At 40.5% G+C, this 17,623-nt stretch overlaps 1 protein-coding gene across 1 annotated transcript in view; it reads left to right on the forward strand.

Annotated features, from left to right (window-relative positions):
- The window catches only part of DYNC1LI1 (dynein cytoplasmic 1 light intermediate chain 1), a 38,112-nt gene that overhangs the window by 13,534 nt on the left and 6,955 nt on the right, over positions 1-17,623 (forward strand). The window contains exons 4-9 of the mRNA XM_061586873.1: positions 656-886; positions 9,818-9,987; positions 13,321-13,414; positions 14,635-14,770; positions 15,236-15,347; positions 17,511-17,570. Of these exons, the coding sequence (XP_061442857.1) occupies positions 656-886; positions 9,818-9,987; positions 13,321-13,414; positions 14,635-14,770; positions 15,236-15,347; positions 17,511-17,570 (803 nt within the window). The remainder of the gene's footprint in view (positions 1-655; positions 887-9,817; positions 9,988-13,320; positions 13,415-14,634; positions 14,771-15,235; positions 15,348-17,510; positions 17,571-17,623) is intronic.

The raw sequence follows: 17,623 nt of genomic DNA on the forward strand, positions 1-17,623 counted from the left end.
CCAGAGTCTGTGAATTCAAATCCCTGCTCGTGTCTCCTGGGTGTAAAGGGCCTGCTAAAGATCACCCCTGCATTGTGGCTTAGGGGTTACTGCCCTGCCACCTGTGCAGCCATGGGCAAGCTGCATAGTCCCAAGGAGCCCAGTTGCCCCTCAGCTGGCAGTTGCGGACAAGGAAGGGGCTGGCTTGTGCAGCTGTGGCAAGCTGAGCAGGCCCCAGCCAGCTGGGGAGGACTAGCCTCAAGGGGAGGCAATGGTAAACCCCCTCTGAATACCGCTTACCATGAAAACCCTATTTATAGTGTAGCCATAAGTCGGAATCGACTTGGAAGGCAGTCCATTTCATTTCCCCTCCGTTTTTTTTTGTAAAAACCAGTAAATGAGAACTTTCTGTATTTTGGATCTAAACCTCCAACCTGGGAGACCAGGGTTCGAATCTCCACATAGCCATGAAGCTCACTGGGTGACCTTGGGCCAGTCACTGCCTCTCAGCTTCATGAAAACTCTATTCATAGGGTCGCCATAAGTCGGAATCGACTTGAAGGCAGTACATTTATTTTACAATGGGTCTACTTTGAGTATGGATTAATTGGATATTGTCAAGTGATGATAGACTATGGTACTTGTTAACAAAACCTTTTTTCTGCTTCTGTTACAGATCAGACAAGATGTAATGTATGGATATTGGATGGTGACCTCTACCATAAAGGTCTACTTAAATTTGCATTGGAAGCCATCTCTCTAAAAGACACTTTGGTTATGTTGGTGGTGGATATGTCTAAGCCATGGACTGCTGTAGACTCTTTACAAAAATGGGCAAGTGTTGTACGGGAGCATATTGACAAATTAAAAATTCCGCCTGAAGAAATGAAAGAAATGGAGCAAAAGAGTGAGTATTTAAAAGTACATAAACTTGATAAATGTTGGGGGGGGGAATCTTCCATTCACCTTGACGTACATGCACTCTTTTTTGTCTGATTTGTCTAGTTAAAAGGCATCCTTTATTATATCCTTCACACTACATGTCTGTCACAGTCAGCTGATGTAACTATATTCATTTTTTGCCTTTATAACTGTAATAAACCATTTCTGTGGACCATTTAAATTCTCATGATGTAACTGCAGTACCTGGTATACTGTATGTAGTGTTACCTTTACAATCTATCAGGAGAATTACATCGTTTAGCACATGATCATTGATTCAGCTGAATATTCTCAAAATAAGAGTTTTAAATCCATTGTAAATCCATGTTATATGAAATTTAGTGACTGTACAAAGAAGTTCATTACATCTTTATAGTTAAGATTGTTATACTGGCTTTTAACTTATGTAGTGCTGAAATACGTCTTGCTCAGTAGTGTGCGCTAAAAAATATATGAACCATTGGGAGGGAAGGGAGATTCTGTAGGCTATAAATTACTGAAAGTAGGATTACTACAACATACGTCTCCTGATGCAGCAGCTCATTTTTACACACACACGCACTGGGATACCAGTGCATACATGAAGCTGCTGAGACCTTCTCTGTTTACTTCTATATAGTTTCTGATAGTTAAGTGAAAGAGAAGTCTTTGCTCATGCAGAAGCTTCCCCTGTGCTTACTGAAACTATTTTAGCAATATTAGCTTGCTCCAACCTATATGTATAGAGATGGATCCTATTTTTTTTTCATTTGTCTTGTAGTCTCCCTTGTGTCAAGCCTTAGACTGTAAGCTCCTTGGTGCAGGGTCCTATCATATGGGCCCTCTGTAAAGCACAATGCCTGTTGATGGTGCTTAACAGCATTTCTTAAAATTATAGATAAAAGCTGGAAAAATGAATTATGAAGCTGTAATAGCTAAGCTTAATGGGCTTGGAAGGGATGTGTTGGGGTGGATCTTCTATACTGGTCCTCTACTGTGGAATCCAAATTCTCCACCCAGGAAATCAAAACCTGTGCACAGAAAATATTTATAGTAAACCAGTTTAATTGTTTTGAATGCAGTATTTGTATTTCTTATGAAGTTCAGAGTATTTTTTGTAGAAAAAGGTGAGAATAGTAAGAAGGGACTAGTTGAATAGCATGTCACACTCTTTTTACTTAGCAAAAATCTTACCACTACACCCTTTGCTTTGATTCTTCAAAATATATTGCTTTCACTTTTTCCATACTGTTGTAAACAGCTCCCTGGGGTTGAAACCTTCCTTATAAAAGAAAATGAATGGGGGCTGCATTCCAGCTGTGGGTGAAGCCAGACTCAAGAGTGGGTGTGGTGAAATCTACACATCGTTAACACACCACCAGACTCAAGAGTGGGTGTGGTGAAATCTACACATTGTTAACACACTGTCACATTCACACACAAAGCTAAGCTAAGGTAGGCTGTCAAAGATTGCCCCTTAGGGTCCCTTGACCTCAGCAACCCCAAGGGGGGTCTTTGCTTCCGAGAACAGTCCCAACTTTCTGGGCCCTTGCTTCCCGGGCAAAATCTCACATTCCCAGGGCCAAGTTAGGCCCAACGCCAACCTTGGGAGGAGGTAGACTGCCACCATCCCTTTTAACTAACTTTCCACTCTGAGTAAGCGGGAACTCAGAGCACTACCTTAAATCCCAGAGCAGACTTATTGTTAAAACTCTTTGCTCTGGAGTACTAACCTAAATTAACCACCAGTAGTCAGTAGCTTCCTGGTCAAGAACTGAATTTAGAGTCATTAACTCCAGGTACAGTAGGGCCCCGCTTCTCGGTGCCCTGCTTTTTGGCATTCCACTAATACAATGCCACCGGGCGATCAGCTGGAGGGGGGCTGGAGCTCCCCGTGCTCCAGCTGATCTCGCCGGAGGAGGACAAGATCAGCTGTTGCGCGCTCCAGCTTGGGGGCGATCAGACTCCTGCACTCCAGCTGATCTTCTCCTCTGGGGCGGTCAGACTCCCACACTCCAGCTGATCTCTTCTGGTGTGATCAGACTCCCGCACTCAAGCTGATCGCGCCAGAGGAGGGAAAGATCAGCTGTAGCGCGCTACCGCTGATCTTCTTCTCGGGGGTGGTCAGACTCCTGCACTCCAGCTGATCGGGCTGGAGGAGGGGAAGCTCAAGCACAAGAGTCTGATCGCGCCAGAAGAGGAGAAGATCAGCTGTAGCTACTCTTCTCCTCCGGGGTGGTCAGACTCCCACACTCTAGCTGATAGCGCCAGAGAACGGGAAGATCAGCCATAGCACGCTACAGCTGATCTCCTCTTCTGGTGCGATCAGACTGCCACGCTCAAGCTGATTGTGTCGGAGGAGGGGAAGATCAGCTGTAGTGCGCTACAGCTGATCTTCTCTGGCGCGATCAGCGGGTTAGGTTCCAGACCCCTGTGCTACAGCTGATCCGCTTTTTGGCGGCTTTCGCTTTTCGGTGGGGGTCTGGAACCTAACTTGCCGTATGAGTGGGGCCCTGCTGTAATACACACCAAATAGAGAAGATAGTTTATTTAAAAAGAAAGATACATGTAAAAAAAAGAGCAGCATTACTTTCCTTTAAAGCCAATTACCCTCAACTGGACTGAGCAAGAGATACATTTACATAACACTGTGAGAGATTCAAACAGACAAAGAAAATAACAAAGCTTACCTATCCTAGCTAATACTCACTTCGTAGTCTGATAGCTTGGTTCCCAAAGGCTTTTACTGAAATCCATAGACAATCGAGATAGATGAAAGGGGGAACAAATAACTGAAGGATAACCCTTCATTTTATGGGGTTTAGCTTGCAACAGGGAGAGGGCCAATTAGCTATCCTAGACACCCCTTTCGTGATGACCTTCTTTGAAGATAAGTAGGGCTTGACAGTTCACGCCAAGTGGCCTCTGATCTGCAATACCAAACTCCTGACTTTGATCTCAGGAAGCAGATAAGAGATAACTGATAAGGCTCAGCTGCATCTTCTTGACATTAGCAATTTGCAGCTGTCTGGCACTAAACACTTGAGTATCCCGGAGGTCTTTCAACAAATCCCCCAGAATTCCCTCTGGTTGAGCCATTTTAGCTTGACCAAACTTAGCCCAACCTTACCTATTCTTGACAGAGGCATGTATTTAATTTTAAGTAATTACTCAAGTTACATTTTCCCATTTTCTCCATAGATTTTTTAAAATAAAGTTTGTTAAAGAGTGTTGGAGAATTCTTTTTCTGCCCTAGCTGTGCAAAAGGCACAGTCCCTGTAAAAGAAATAAAAGAACACCAATGCACAGTATACAAGCCAGGTTTTACAGCTATTCAATCTTCAAATTGTGTTTGCATCCAAAATTAGATGCATGGGCACTTTTTCCATACTTGCAAGGAACACAACCCTACCTCCCTGTTCAGACATTTTCCACTCTGCAGATTTTCTTGAAGAGAAAGGAGCTGCAATTGTTTGCTTTGTACACCATCTTATGTCAGCTCCTTTCATTCTCAGCATTCCCCCACTAAACAGCTGATAGTCAGGAGGGGACCCAGAGGGCCAGATGAAATTCTGTTGATACAGTCAATGGGCAAGGATTCCCTGCTCATACTGTATGCATTTTGCATTATATAGCAGACATTTGGAACATGAATTGCATAAGCACAGCCTTAGTTGCAAGCCAGTGAAAAGAGCCTTGGAACAGATCCTGTGATATTTGAAATAAATTTCTCAGGAGCTAACTATATGTTGCATACAAATACATATGTAAGAGCACCAACACAAGGTTTGTTTTCTCTCTTTCCACCTCCTTTTAATTTTAAAGCTAAGCAGTTTCAATAAAAGTTGACTTAAGAGTGGAGATGTAGTAAGGAGGAGGGGGTGCTTTCACCCCTGCCATTTCGTACAATTTTTGTGCCAAATTGTACTTTCCTAAAGTGGCTTTTAAAAAAAAGTGTTTGGACTATAATATCCTCTTTCTGCACATAATGTGTACACTTAGCCCCTTGGTGTAACTAGTTCCTTGTACTGTAATTACAATTCATTTAATAGGCAAAAAACCTTACTGTTTAAGAACGTATTTATAGCCAACAGATATTTCTATCAAACATTAAAAAGCAGAGAAATTAGGCAGCTGTAGTGAATGCGCCAGGGGAGCAGGAGACCTGACCTCTCTGAGATATTGTACTGCCTTACAAATTTGTCAAAATGCAAACACAACTTGGGTTGGTCTTTCACAGTCCAAATCCACTTCCTGTGTAGCTTGGAAGAATTTGGTAATATGTGCCTCTGAGCATATGGTGAGTGGTGGCAACACCTGCCATCTCCAAAGATGGAGAATTACATTTTTGTATGTTTGTTGGTGTTCTTACTTTGCTTCTTTCCTGTGTTACTTCTGTTTCTACAGAGACTCTAAACTAGAAAATTATATTTCTCTCATGATTCATCCTACAAATCTGTGTCAAATTTATTTTTATTAATTTCAACACCTTTTTATTGGTCAATGTCATATGATGGTGAAGACAGCTCTTTGTGTTTCAAACTGGAGGTTATACTCTATTTCTATTTTGGGTGCATTAACGGTTGAATCTAAAACTGCAGTTTGTTGTAAAATCAGACTGATTACAATATGTTGCTACTTAAGCAATGCCTTTAGCTGTTGGAAAAAACAAACCTAGCCTGCCAAAGATGCATTTTTCAGCCTGCTATGCTTAAACCACTCCACTTAAGGAAAGGTGGGCATGGTCAATTAAAAACATAGAGCACACCTAGAATTTTGCTGGAATATATTTCACCTCCCACTGTTTTATCTTGTGTAAACTGAGACACTCCTGATGTCCACTGGAAACTATTCTGCAGAACAGTCAGTGCCATTATTCCACAACAGTTTGTGGAGTTTTATTTTTAGTGTTGCAAAGTGTTGCTATATGTCACATACAGAAACAGAAGCAAGAGAGAATGATTTACCATAGGAAACTTCACTAAAATTGTAAAGTAAATCAAACATATTTAAAGTGACTATCTGAACTATATCAACTGTTTTAATATTGTGCTCAGAGGCACACGTTACCAAATTCTTCCAAGTTACACAGGAAGTGGATTGGGCTGTGAAAGACCAACCCAAATTGTGTTTGCATTTTGACAAATTTGTAGGGCAGTACAATATCTCAGAGAGGTGGTCAGGTCTCCTGCTTCCCTGGTGCATTCACTATAGCGTCCCAATTTCCCTGCTTTTTAAAGTTTGACAGAAATATTTGTTGACTATAGGTACGTTCTTAAACCACAAGGTTTTTTGCTATTAGTGAATTTCTCTGCCTTTTAATCCGAGAGGTAAGAAATGGGATCCTGTGCAAGTTTGCTGAGAATGGATTGATCATTTGCATGCTTATTGAGTTGAATGAGATTTACTCCTTGCGATCATGCTTAGGATAAGTGAAACTGACCACAGGGGATGGGGAGGTGAAGAAGGGGATTGGCGCAGGCAGGAGGGGGAGGGGTGGAGAAGGGCAGGTTTGATCATTTGCATGTTTATTGAGTTCAGTGGGATTTACTCCCATGCAATCATGCTTAGGATAGGTAAGACTGACCATGGGGAGAGAGGCCTAGAGAGGGCAGGGAAGAAGGAAGAGGGGAGGGGAGGAGGAAGGGAGAGGAGAGGGGAAGGAGGGGAAAGGCAGGTCTGATCATTTGCATGGGGGAGGGGGAGGGTAGAGGAGAGGGAAGCAGAAGGAGGGGGAGGGGATTGGAAGGGAAGGGGGAGGGGTGAAGGAAGGGGCAAAAGGGAGGTGATGAGATGGAGGAGGAGGGGAGGGCAGGTTTGATCATTTGCATGCTTGTTGAGTTCAGTGGGATTTACTCCCGTGCAGTCATTGCTAGGATAGGTAAAACTGACCATGGGGGAGGAGGGAGGGGGAGGAGAGAGTAGAGGGAAGGAGGAAGAGGGGAGCAGAAGGAGGGGATTGGAAGGGGATGGGTGAAGGAAGGGGGAGGGAAGGGGCAAAAGGGAGGGGAGGGCAGGTTTGATCATTTGCATGCTTATTGAGTTCAAAGGGATTTATTCCTGTGCAGTCATGCTTAGGATAGGTTAAACTGACCATGGAGGAGAGGGAGGGGGAGAGGAGGGGGAGGGTGGTGGGGAGGGGAAGGAGGAGGAGGGGATTGAAAGGGAATGGGGAGGGGAAGGCAGGGGAGGGGTGAAGGAAGGGGAGGGAAGGGGCAAGAGGGAGGGGAAGAGGAGGGGAGGGGAGAAGATTGGGTAGGTGGACACTGGGCAGAGGGGAAGCCTCTTTCCTTTCCAAAAGGAAAACATTGTGAACAGTATCATTCTTTTTCTGGGTTTCCCCCACCTTTTTATTCTACAGCAGGCACATGTAGCCTCCCACCCAAAGTTAAACCAAAGCTATCCCTGACCATATCCACATCAGAACTTTATTTCACTTTAGACAGTCATGGCTTCTCCCAAAGAATCCTGGGAAGTGTTGTTAGTGAAGGGTGCTGAGTGTTGCTAAGAGACGCCCTGTTTCCCTAACAGAGCTTCAATCAGAGCAGCTGACTGTTAAACCACTCTGGTCACTGGAGCTCTGTCAATGGAATAGGAGTCTCCTCTCAGCACACTCTCTCAAACTACACTTCCCAGGATTCTTTGGGGGACACCATGACTATCTAAGGTGAAATAAATGTCTGATGTGGGTGAGGCCCCTGATTAGGCAAGCCCAGCAGCTGTGCGTCTGGCTTTTAGAACACTGACAGTTGGTTCTTATTGAGCATGCCCAGCTTTATCATTCAGTTCGATGCAAAATTTCTTAAATTAATTAAAAATCAGCCAGGCATTTTTTTAACTTTTAAACTGCAGAAGATGAAGGTCACAGTATATATGGGACAAGGTCAGTAATGGGATTACATGTACATTGTGAACATGGCTGATTTTTAATGAATTTCAACAAATTATGAGAACTCTAACAGAAAAAAGTCCAAAACGGGTCTGTTTTTCTCTCTCTCTCTCTCTCTCTCTTCTCTCTGTTTTGTGTATCGCCATGAATATTTAGAGGGTTGTTAAGCAAGCATTTCTGAGTTCAAGACTATGTTTTGTTTTGAAATGAGCTTTTGGGAAGCATATAATAATAATAATAATAAAATTTTATTTCTGAGTCGCCTATCTGGCCGAATTAACGGCCACTCTAGGCGACGTACATTAATACACTAAAATACAATATAAAATAGATAAGACCATCAATCATCTAACCCACTCTTCCAGTTAATAACACGTTAACAACTAACCCATCCCAGAAATCCCATAGGCCTGCCTGAATAGCCAGGTCTTCAAGGCTCGGCGGAAACCAATTAAGGAGGGGGCATGACGAAGATCAAATGGGATGGAATTCCAGAGGGTGGGGGCCACAATTGAAAATGCCCTCTCTCTGGTCTGTACCAACCTTGCTGTTTTAGTTGGTGGAACCGAGAGGAGGTCCTGTGTGGCTGATCTCGTCAGGTGGCATAATTGGTGATGCTGGAGGCGCTCCTTCAGATAAACTGGGCCGAAACCGTATAGGGCTTTAAAGGTCAAGACCAACACCTTGAATTGGGCCCGGTAAACAATTGGCATCAGAATGGCATGGGGGTACTTTCAATTTAACATTGAGGAATGCGAAAAATCCATGCTGACTATAGTATACAACCACTCTCATGGCTGTATAATATGAGCTTTAAGTCTGCACAGTTCATAAATATCCAGCTGTTGAAAAGAAAGAAACAAAGCCCTCTTAGACCAGCCCCAAAGAAGATTGTGGTAGTATGATGGTAGAGGCTTCCACATGCTGGCAGGAATCGGATTGTCTTTTCCATCCTACAGAACAGGACTAAGGCTCCTGAGGAAGAGGTCTTTATAAGCAAAGCACATTTCTTGCAAAATGCTCCCATTGTCTTTTAACAGCTCCTTTTCACCTACAAATCAATATCATCATCTGACAAAACAAAGAGGTGAAGACGGAGGTAAAAATCAGCATCAAGAAGACAACTGCTTTCATCATCTTCTGAATGGAACTTTTTTCTTGCATTGTCTTGGATGCAATCTAGAAGTTCTAGCATCAAGAACAATATTGGCAATAACAGAATAAAGTACAACAGTGTGTTGCGGAAGTATCAAGCATGATAGGGACATTGCCTAAATCCAAATACGTTAACAACATGGTTGTGCTAGTGGTAAGGGAGCCTAAAATGCCTGAAAGATCTGCGTGGGAAGAATTCGTGCTATATGTTATCTTAAGTTTTGGGGCCAGAAGGAAGTTCATTTCAGCATTGCTGAAAGTTTTATTTTTGAAGTAACTAAGCATCTTCATGAAATAGTCAAACTCTGAATTAAAGGTCAGGTTTCAATAGAAGGTAGTGCTAAGATTTAAGGCAGTCTTCGTTGAAACATTGGTCATGTGAATTGGATAACCTATTGCATTCTGTATTTGAGAGAACCCAAGTTCTGTAAGGTTTAAATAAAATAGCTCCTGCTGCCCTCTTAATTTTTAAAAAAATTCTGATGTTTGGATTTGCTTTTTATATCTACTTGTGTTTATATCTATTTTATCCATTAACTAGCTTGTCTTGTTCCTTAAGTTTTGCTCTCTGTTGTACAGCATACAACAGTTCCTGTGCCTGAGAACTTTGTTACAAGTGCCTACAAATCTTATTTAGGTTTTTTATCTTGAATTAATATTGTTCTTTTGAAAGACTGTGCTTTTTGAGTTTTGTGGCCTACTTGAATCCTTGTATATGGGATACTTTGTATACTTAGGGCAAACATAAATTGACACTTAAAAACTGGCAAAGCTAAACAGAACAAAATGTATTTGATATGAATACAAATTCTTTCAGAAACGAAGTACTTGCTCCTTTAACAGACCTGATTCATTTTTTCTTTTTTATTTCAGTTGTAAGAGACTTCCAAGAATATACAGAACCAGGGGAAGACTTTCCAGCTTCTCCGCAGAGGAGAAATACTTCATTACAAGAAGACAAAGATGACAGTGTCATTTTACCGCTGGGCGCAGATACACTAACGTGTAACTTAGGCATTCCTGTAGTAGTAGTTTGTACAAAGGTTTGTTTCATGTTTCAGATTATTTTCATATTGCTTTAAAGGTTCAGAATCAGATTAATTTTTAAAATAGGCAATACATCTGTTAAAGAAGTCAGATCTGAAGACCACACATTGGTTTTCCATCAGCATGAGTATTCTTTACTTTCTCAAGTGTATAATTTAACACATTCTTTTAGTAACTGAACAAAGATGCTTTATACCGCAGGTATTTATTTTAACTAATAGCCTGAATTCCTAATGGGAGGCAGTCTTTATGAAGACAATCTTTACAAAAACATTTTTATTAGAAAGTTATTTTAACTATTTCCAGATGTAAAATATGTTCCATCACTTTTTAACATTGCTCAAATGTATTAAATTGCTTTGATAAACAGTAACATTGTGCATTACTTCCCGAAAACTCAGGCTGTTTGGAAGTATTTGCCTATCTCCCTATCCTTGTTTGAACTTGAGGCATGGATGAAATACCTGAAGCATCCTCATTAGATCTTTATGATGGCAAAAAACTATAGGAAACAGGCAGCCTTGCAGAGGCCAGATCATTTAGAGATATATATGTTAAAACTAGCACCATTCTAGAAAGCTAGGGTAAATGTTGAATTACTAGATAAATGTTATTTCTGTACCCTTACCTCTGTCAGGAGCTTGTCCAGAAATGAATTTCAAGAATGTCTTTTGGAAAGGCCCCTTTTGAGGTTTGGGTTGTAGAGGACATTTATTAAGTGGATTAAGTGTCTGTCTAAAGTCTCTGTAGGGAAGTCTCCCCTGCTTTTGAGCCGGTAGCATGTGCCACTGAACCCCACCCCAACTTTGTTTGTTAATGATGGATACTGATGTATTTGAGAAAAAAAATGCTGTATGTACACAATGCATTGCTGCTGTACTCAAAGTATATTGGACCCAATTAACAGCATTCCCTTGTTATGCCATAAAACCAGTTGTTGTGGCTAGAATGTAGGGCACCAAAACTCGACCATAAATTAATATTAGTTTGCAACTATTATAATTTAAAATATGTGTATTAGCATTGGACATCTTCATGTGCAGTCTTAAGATAGTTCTAAAACAAAATCGAGTAACTGTGCAGGAAGTTGCTATTATCTCTTCCTGACTGCATTGACACTACTGGTATGTAAGGACTGTGCTGCTCAGTTGTATTCATATGTGCACAGAAGTAAATTCCACTGAGGTCAGTGGGACTTTGGGTGCTTTTAGACAGTGACTTTATATATGAAATGGGTTGTTCAGACCCCATTATATATATGTGTGTGTGTGTGTGCATGTATGCAATTGGCATGTTAGCTTCCACATTCAGTTTTTTTCAGACATGAGTATTTGTTGCTTTTTCACCACTTGCAGTCCAACAAGTAGGTGGAGATTGACAGAATGTATCTAGGGCGACATTTTCTCTCTCTCCCCTTAGTCACTCCTCTCTTCTGCCCTCCACTACTTTTTTTTGTTCTGAACCTGCCCATGTTTATTTATCTACCTGTGCATGTGCACCGTTTGTTAGCTTTTTAATGGAAATGTGCAAGAACAAACATGACCACCCCTTAGGTATCATGTTTAATAATAGGCAAAACATGGACGAGTGGGTGTGGAGGCAATATCCTATTTATCTGTTTTTTTAAAAAAAATAAAACTAATTTCTTGTTCAAGAATGATATTTAGCTATATCAATCAGCCGTTTGCCACCCACCCTCAACCCTGCCAAATCAATGTCCAAAAACATTAGGAATGCACTGTAGACCTTCGTAACTATTAATAGCACTACTACACATTCCCACCAAAAAAATGCAGCAGCATTGAAATTATAATAAAAGGTTTTGCACAAGACTATTTTTAAAAAAACCTATGTCTGGTGTACCGTGATTATAGTCTTAGAGGTATTCCCCCACATGTACTGTGTGAAGATCTTGAGAGAATAACTGGATTGTTGAAATTTGGACATGTGTTCAGTATGTGACAGTCAATGGAAAGGGGTGTCTTTTGTCTGGTATTGGGGAATGCTGTAAACAGTGATTCAACTTGTGCTCAGTTCAGGTGCAAACAGAAGTATGGGTGTGGTGTTGGAGACCACCCTTCAAAATCTCACCATACATGTGATAAACCACCCACTTTAAAAAACTTTTTTAAAAAATGTACTGATGAGCTTACACGCTAGTGGTGACTGTAGATGTACAGCAGGTTTTCCATGATAAGGAGAAATCTGATTTCAATATAGAAAGAAAGAAAGAGAGTAGGGGCTGCCATTGTCATCAAAATGGCAAGCGGACACTGAAAAACTTGTGTGCGCTGATTTTACAGACTCTTGTGTGGAATCAAGACCTACTTAGTTTCTAATAAGTGGGTTAAGGACTGCAGCAGTTATTTTTAATGTCTATTTTTAGATGGAATTTATTGGGAGAAAAAATAAACTGGGAAGGGATCTAAATAACCTAACTAGGTATTCTGATATATATTCTCTATATTCTGTCACCTCCATATCAGAGAAAGGTGGATGTACGTACAAGTTAGTTAGAATCTATTTTGTCCTAGAGACATTTTTACACTTTGTACCAACCACGTGATATTTATCTGGGTCTTCTTTTATTTATCTTTTGTATTTAAAATGTTGTAAATCTTAATTGGCTAGGTTCCGAAGAACCACAAACTAGTTCCACATGCTATGAAAGTTTTGTGCTTGAATTCCTTAAGCCATCCTCTTTCTTGCTCTCTCTGTCCCACCCATACACATGTCAAATTACTTTTGAAACTGAAGAGACTTTCCGAAGCAGTCTCTAATATGACATCAACGCATGGCTATGTGTGAGACTGCTCTTAAAAGGAAGGAAAGTGAAAAATTCTAGTGTGCACATTGAAGCCCTTGGACACGCTAAAGAATGTAGCTTCTTGGATCCTGGCCATCATAACTCTTCTCTCTTTCTGGAATCTATATATCTGTAAGAGAGCTCTAGATACCATATTAGAGGTTCTTCACATTGGGTGTAATGAGGAAGTGAAAGGATTATATACTTTCTACCTAATTTAGGTCCTTGAAACTTTTATTGAAACTTATTTTAGTTTGGTTCAAAATTATAATTGGCTCCAGTCAAGTCTTGCAGTTACTAAAATGAGGTGGGCTTCCTTTAAGAAATGCCAGTGTTGGCAATACCTTTTATTGCCCCTAGACCAGGTGTTGATTTGAGACAGGTTTTACCACTGGATGGAAGGCAAGTGCTTCTAAGTGGATTTGAACATAAACACTATTTGATGTTTATGAGTTTCTAGTATTGTAATAATAGGATGCTACAAGTGCAATATTGATTAAAATGGCTTTTTTCTACTCCACAGTGTGATGCCATTAGTCTACTGGAAAAAGAACACGATTACAGAGATGAGCACTTTGACTTCATTCAGTCACACATCCGACGGTTTTGTTTACAATGTATCCTTTAAAATGTAGATTTATTATTAAAATTCAGCTTGGATTCAGGTAAGCTGAGAACCCCATGACTTGCTGGATAGTCTTTTATCAAGTCACTCCTTGACCTTGGCCAGACTTCAGACTCCATGAAGTCTGTATTATAGTGATACAGAGGTTCCCCACCTGACATAGAGCAAGGGTGGGGAACATTTTTATTTATATATATGAGCTCACTTCCCTGGCCTTTCCTAGGCTTGATAGGCTCCTTAATGAATTAATTGGACCTTTCCAGCCCCACTTTGTGACACTGCAGTCTCTTCCTGAAATTGGTGAACTCCAAAGTAGGCACCAGTTGCACCCCGATACCAGCTCAGGAAAAGGAGCTAAAATGGATGTTTTCTGTTCACTTTGCTATTGGGAAAGGAATAAAGGAAGCCTTCAAGAATAACTTGAAAACACTCCAAGAGAGCTGGCTTCCCTTGTCATTTGCTTCTCCCAATGGGAAAAGTGAATGTGGAACTAGTGGGGGAGGGAAAGGACAGTCCAGATCCACTGGAAGAAGGATCTAAGCCATGGGATACCACCTATCCAGCGATGCCAATGAAACCGCCTTCCTTCATCTTGGCTGTTGGGGCCAGGCTTCAAAGAGGAGGTGGGCCTTTGGTGGACTAGATGAGGAGGATTCAGGAACTGGAAGCAGACTGGGGGCTGTGGTTTCCACCCCTAACATAGATATGAGCCCTTCACACCAGCATGGAAGTGAGGTTTGTGTAGGAAAGCCCTACACAAGTAAGGAAGAGGTCCCTAATTTGTTTTAACAGAAATTGTTGATTACTAAATGAAATTACTGTTCCACTTGAGAATTTGAACTAACTTGCATTCCCCTAACAAACTTTGGGTGGTATTCAATGCTAGCCCTATTCAGAGTAGACCCATTGAAGTGAATAGACATGAGTAACTTAGGTTCATTAATTTCAGCCTACTCTGAGTAGGACGTAATTGAATACAACACTATATGCTACTATTTGGCCTCTATTCTCTGTTTTGTATTTTATATTTTGGGAAAGAGTTTTACCTAGTTTGACAAGTGAAAACCTTTCTAAGTGTGTAATCACACAGTATAATAATTTCAACACTTTAGTATAGAATTGCATGTAACAGAAGTATTAAACTAACATAATTTCAAACTGCCACTGCCAAGCAGATAAACGTTTTTGCTTTTTCTTTAACAAATAACTCAGATGGTGCAGCACTTATTTACACTTCAGTAAAGGAAAATAAGAATATTGATTTAGTGTATAAATATATTGTCCAGAAATTATATGGATTCCCCTTCAATATACCTGCTGTTGTTGTGGAAAAAGATGCAGTATTTATGTAAGTTATTTAGTTATCAGTTGTCCTGTATTATAAAACTACAAAATGTTTCAGTGTATCCCTAGGTCCTAAAGAGTGCACTCCAGCCATCCTGGAATAAGAGGGTTGTAATAGGGAGGGGAAGATTTCAGGAGGAAGAAAAAGGACACTACTACTACTACTACTACTACTACTACTACTACTACTACTACTACTACTACTACTAGAGTGTGTTATTGCTATATTTTGTGTGGCTGGGAGAGGTTTCTGCGCAAAAAAAAAAAAAGAACAATCCCCATGTATTGCAGGGAGTAAAATTTTAACCTGATAGTGAGCATCCATCTTGGATTTAAAAATGAAAAGTGAAATTCTTGCTCTGCCTTAAAGAGTGGAGGGGTTTTTGTACAGGATGGGATTGGGCAGAAAGTGGAACCAAACCTTGAGCAGTTGAAATTGGGAGATATATGACTATGTGTTTGCTTTTAGTCCTGCAGGATGGGACAATGAAAAGAAGATAGGAATATTACATGAGAACTTTCAGACTTTAAAAGTGGATGACAATTTTGAGGATATCATTACAAAGCCTCCTGTCAGAAAGGTAACTTTTTGCAGTGTTTAGAAGAAATATCTTTAATTTTAAAATATTGCCTTGTTGGCATCCATAGGGAATTATTCTAGGCAACAGTAATGCATCCCACTATTTGTGCTGTCAGAGCTGCAGTGGCTTTTTTGCTGTGATCCTAAGCATATTTGCAAGTAAATGCCATTTGAAATCAGTGGGACATCCAATCTGAAATAAGAACTGCATTTATTCAGGATCTCTTGTTGTTGGCATGCTATCTGTTACTTATACTTTATGAAATCTAAGTTTGTAATAGACTGAAGAGAAGTGTGTATGGAATGTAGTTGGGACATCTAAATAATGAAATTATATTAAGAGCTGTTATCACATTAAAATTAATTTGTTTTTAAATGTTCATGGTGCATTCTAAAGTGTCACTAAATAAATGTACACTATGGTAAGGGGAACAACAACCATCATGCCAATCTGACATCATGGCTTGTAACACTGAGAGCTCAGTGTAGTGTCAACAGCTCAATCACCACTACGTCAGGAAGAGATTCTGTTGCTAGATGCTGTGTAGCAACATGGACAGAAATGAACAGGATGAGTGGAGGGATGAAGACAGAACCATGAATGACCTACCAATGCACCATTCTAAAGGCATTTGAGCTAGTCATGTTAGTACAAAGCTATATACGCTTGCTTAGAGTAAGCTGTTGGTATGAGGCTCCCACACTGATGCAGTGTAACTATATGCATCTCCTCTGCGTCCACTACAGTGGTGTTGGTGCTATTTGTAGCATTGTAACTTATGTACATCTTTAAAGATTAGAGATGCTGGATGATAAATCAGGCTAGAAGGATTGTACCATTTAGGTTGGCATAAGCTAATCATTGGGATTTAAGATTCAAGAGAAATAAAAGATGGGATTGAAATATATCCATGTAAATAAGAAGAAATGGGTAGCTATATTTTTAAGGTTGAGTTGACCTTGCATGTCAACTTACAGGATACCTACATTGTCTTCCTTAGTTTCACTTTTATACAACATTCATTATACTGATTTTGAAAACAGCATCACAACTTCTTTTCAACTATAAATTGGCCTTACATAGCTATTCTAAATGTGCAGTAAAGCTCATATAGTAAGGCTTGTCAAAGAAATGAGTGACACCAACTAAAACAAAAAAATGTGCACACAATAAAGCAAGCAAAATGGAATTGCCCAATAGTGTATTATAAAAGCCTGCAAAAGCAAAGATCTTGAATTACAAACATAAGAACAGCTCTGCTGATCATATCAGTAGTCCATCTGCTCCAGCATCTTTTTTCCAACTGCAGCCAGCCAGCCAGATTCTTCTGGGAAACTCAGAAGGGCATGAAGGCAATAGTTTGCCCTCATTTGTCTCCAGCAACTGGTATTCAGTGTTGCACTCCCTGTTCAGGCATTACACCTGAACAGGGAACAAGTAGGGAGTGTGCTTTCACAGATGCCAACTCCAACTTCTTGATCCCTCACTTTTCCATCTTGAGCAAGAAGATCTGGAAGGAGTTTCTAAACGCATTGGGTTGAACCTGCTTAGAAGTCTCCCTGTGATCAGGAACCATGAAAACACAGGTTTCTTGATCACTGCGAGACTTCTAGGCACATTCTGCTAAACATGTTTTGAAAACCACTTCAGACTTCCCACTCAGTGTGGGACAGGGATATTGGAGGCAGGGACAGTGCACATTGCTCTGTCTCCCTTATATGTGATGGTGTTTTATGTTCAGGCATATTGCCGTACAATATCTTATGCAGCTAAAGGCAAGAGCAGTGTTTTCCTAGCAGATCTGGGGTGTTTTACAGGGGTAGAGACATTCCCAGAGATAGGCTGGGTCCAGGCTGTAGTTGTCATGGGCCCGCAGAGGGTTCACGGCGGAATCATCAGGACGAGGATGAAGACTTTGAAGGTCATAATCAGTACTTTGAAATTGGGCTAGCATATAGGCAGTTAGTCCAGCTGAGGTAGCTAATGTGTTATTTGTAGTCAACCCTGTTAATAAATGGGGTGCTGAAATTGTGCAGCCTCTGAAACATATTTGAGAGTGTCCCTACATAGAGCTTGTCATCCACCTCTTCTAGTAGAAATTTGTGATTGTTATTCAAAATTTATTTTGTTAGACATATATTAATGTTTTTTTTCTCATTGCAGTTTGTACATGAGAAAGAGATAGTAGCAGAAGATGACCAAGTATTTCTTATGAAGCAACAGGTGTATATTCTGCATATTCATTTAAACTGCATTTCACTTAAGCTAGAATTAAA

Source organism: Rhineura floridana, chromosome 10 (assembly GCF_030035675.1).
Source record: "Rhineura floridana isolate rRhiFlo1 chromosome 10, rRhiFlo1.hap2, whole genome shotgun sequence".
Classification (NCBI taxonomy): Eukaryota; Metazoa; Chordata; class Lepidosauria; order Squamata; family Rhineuridae; genus Rhineura; species Rhineura floridana.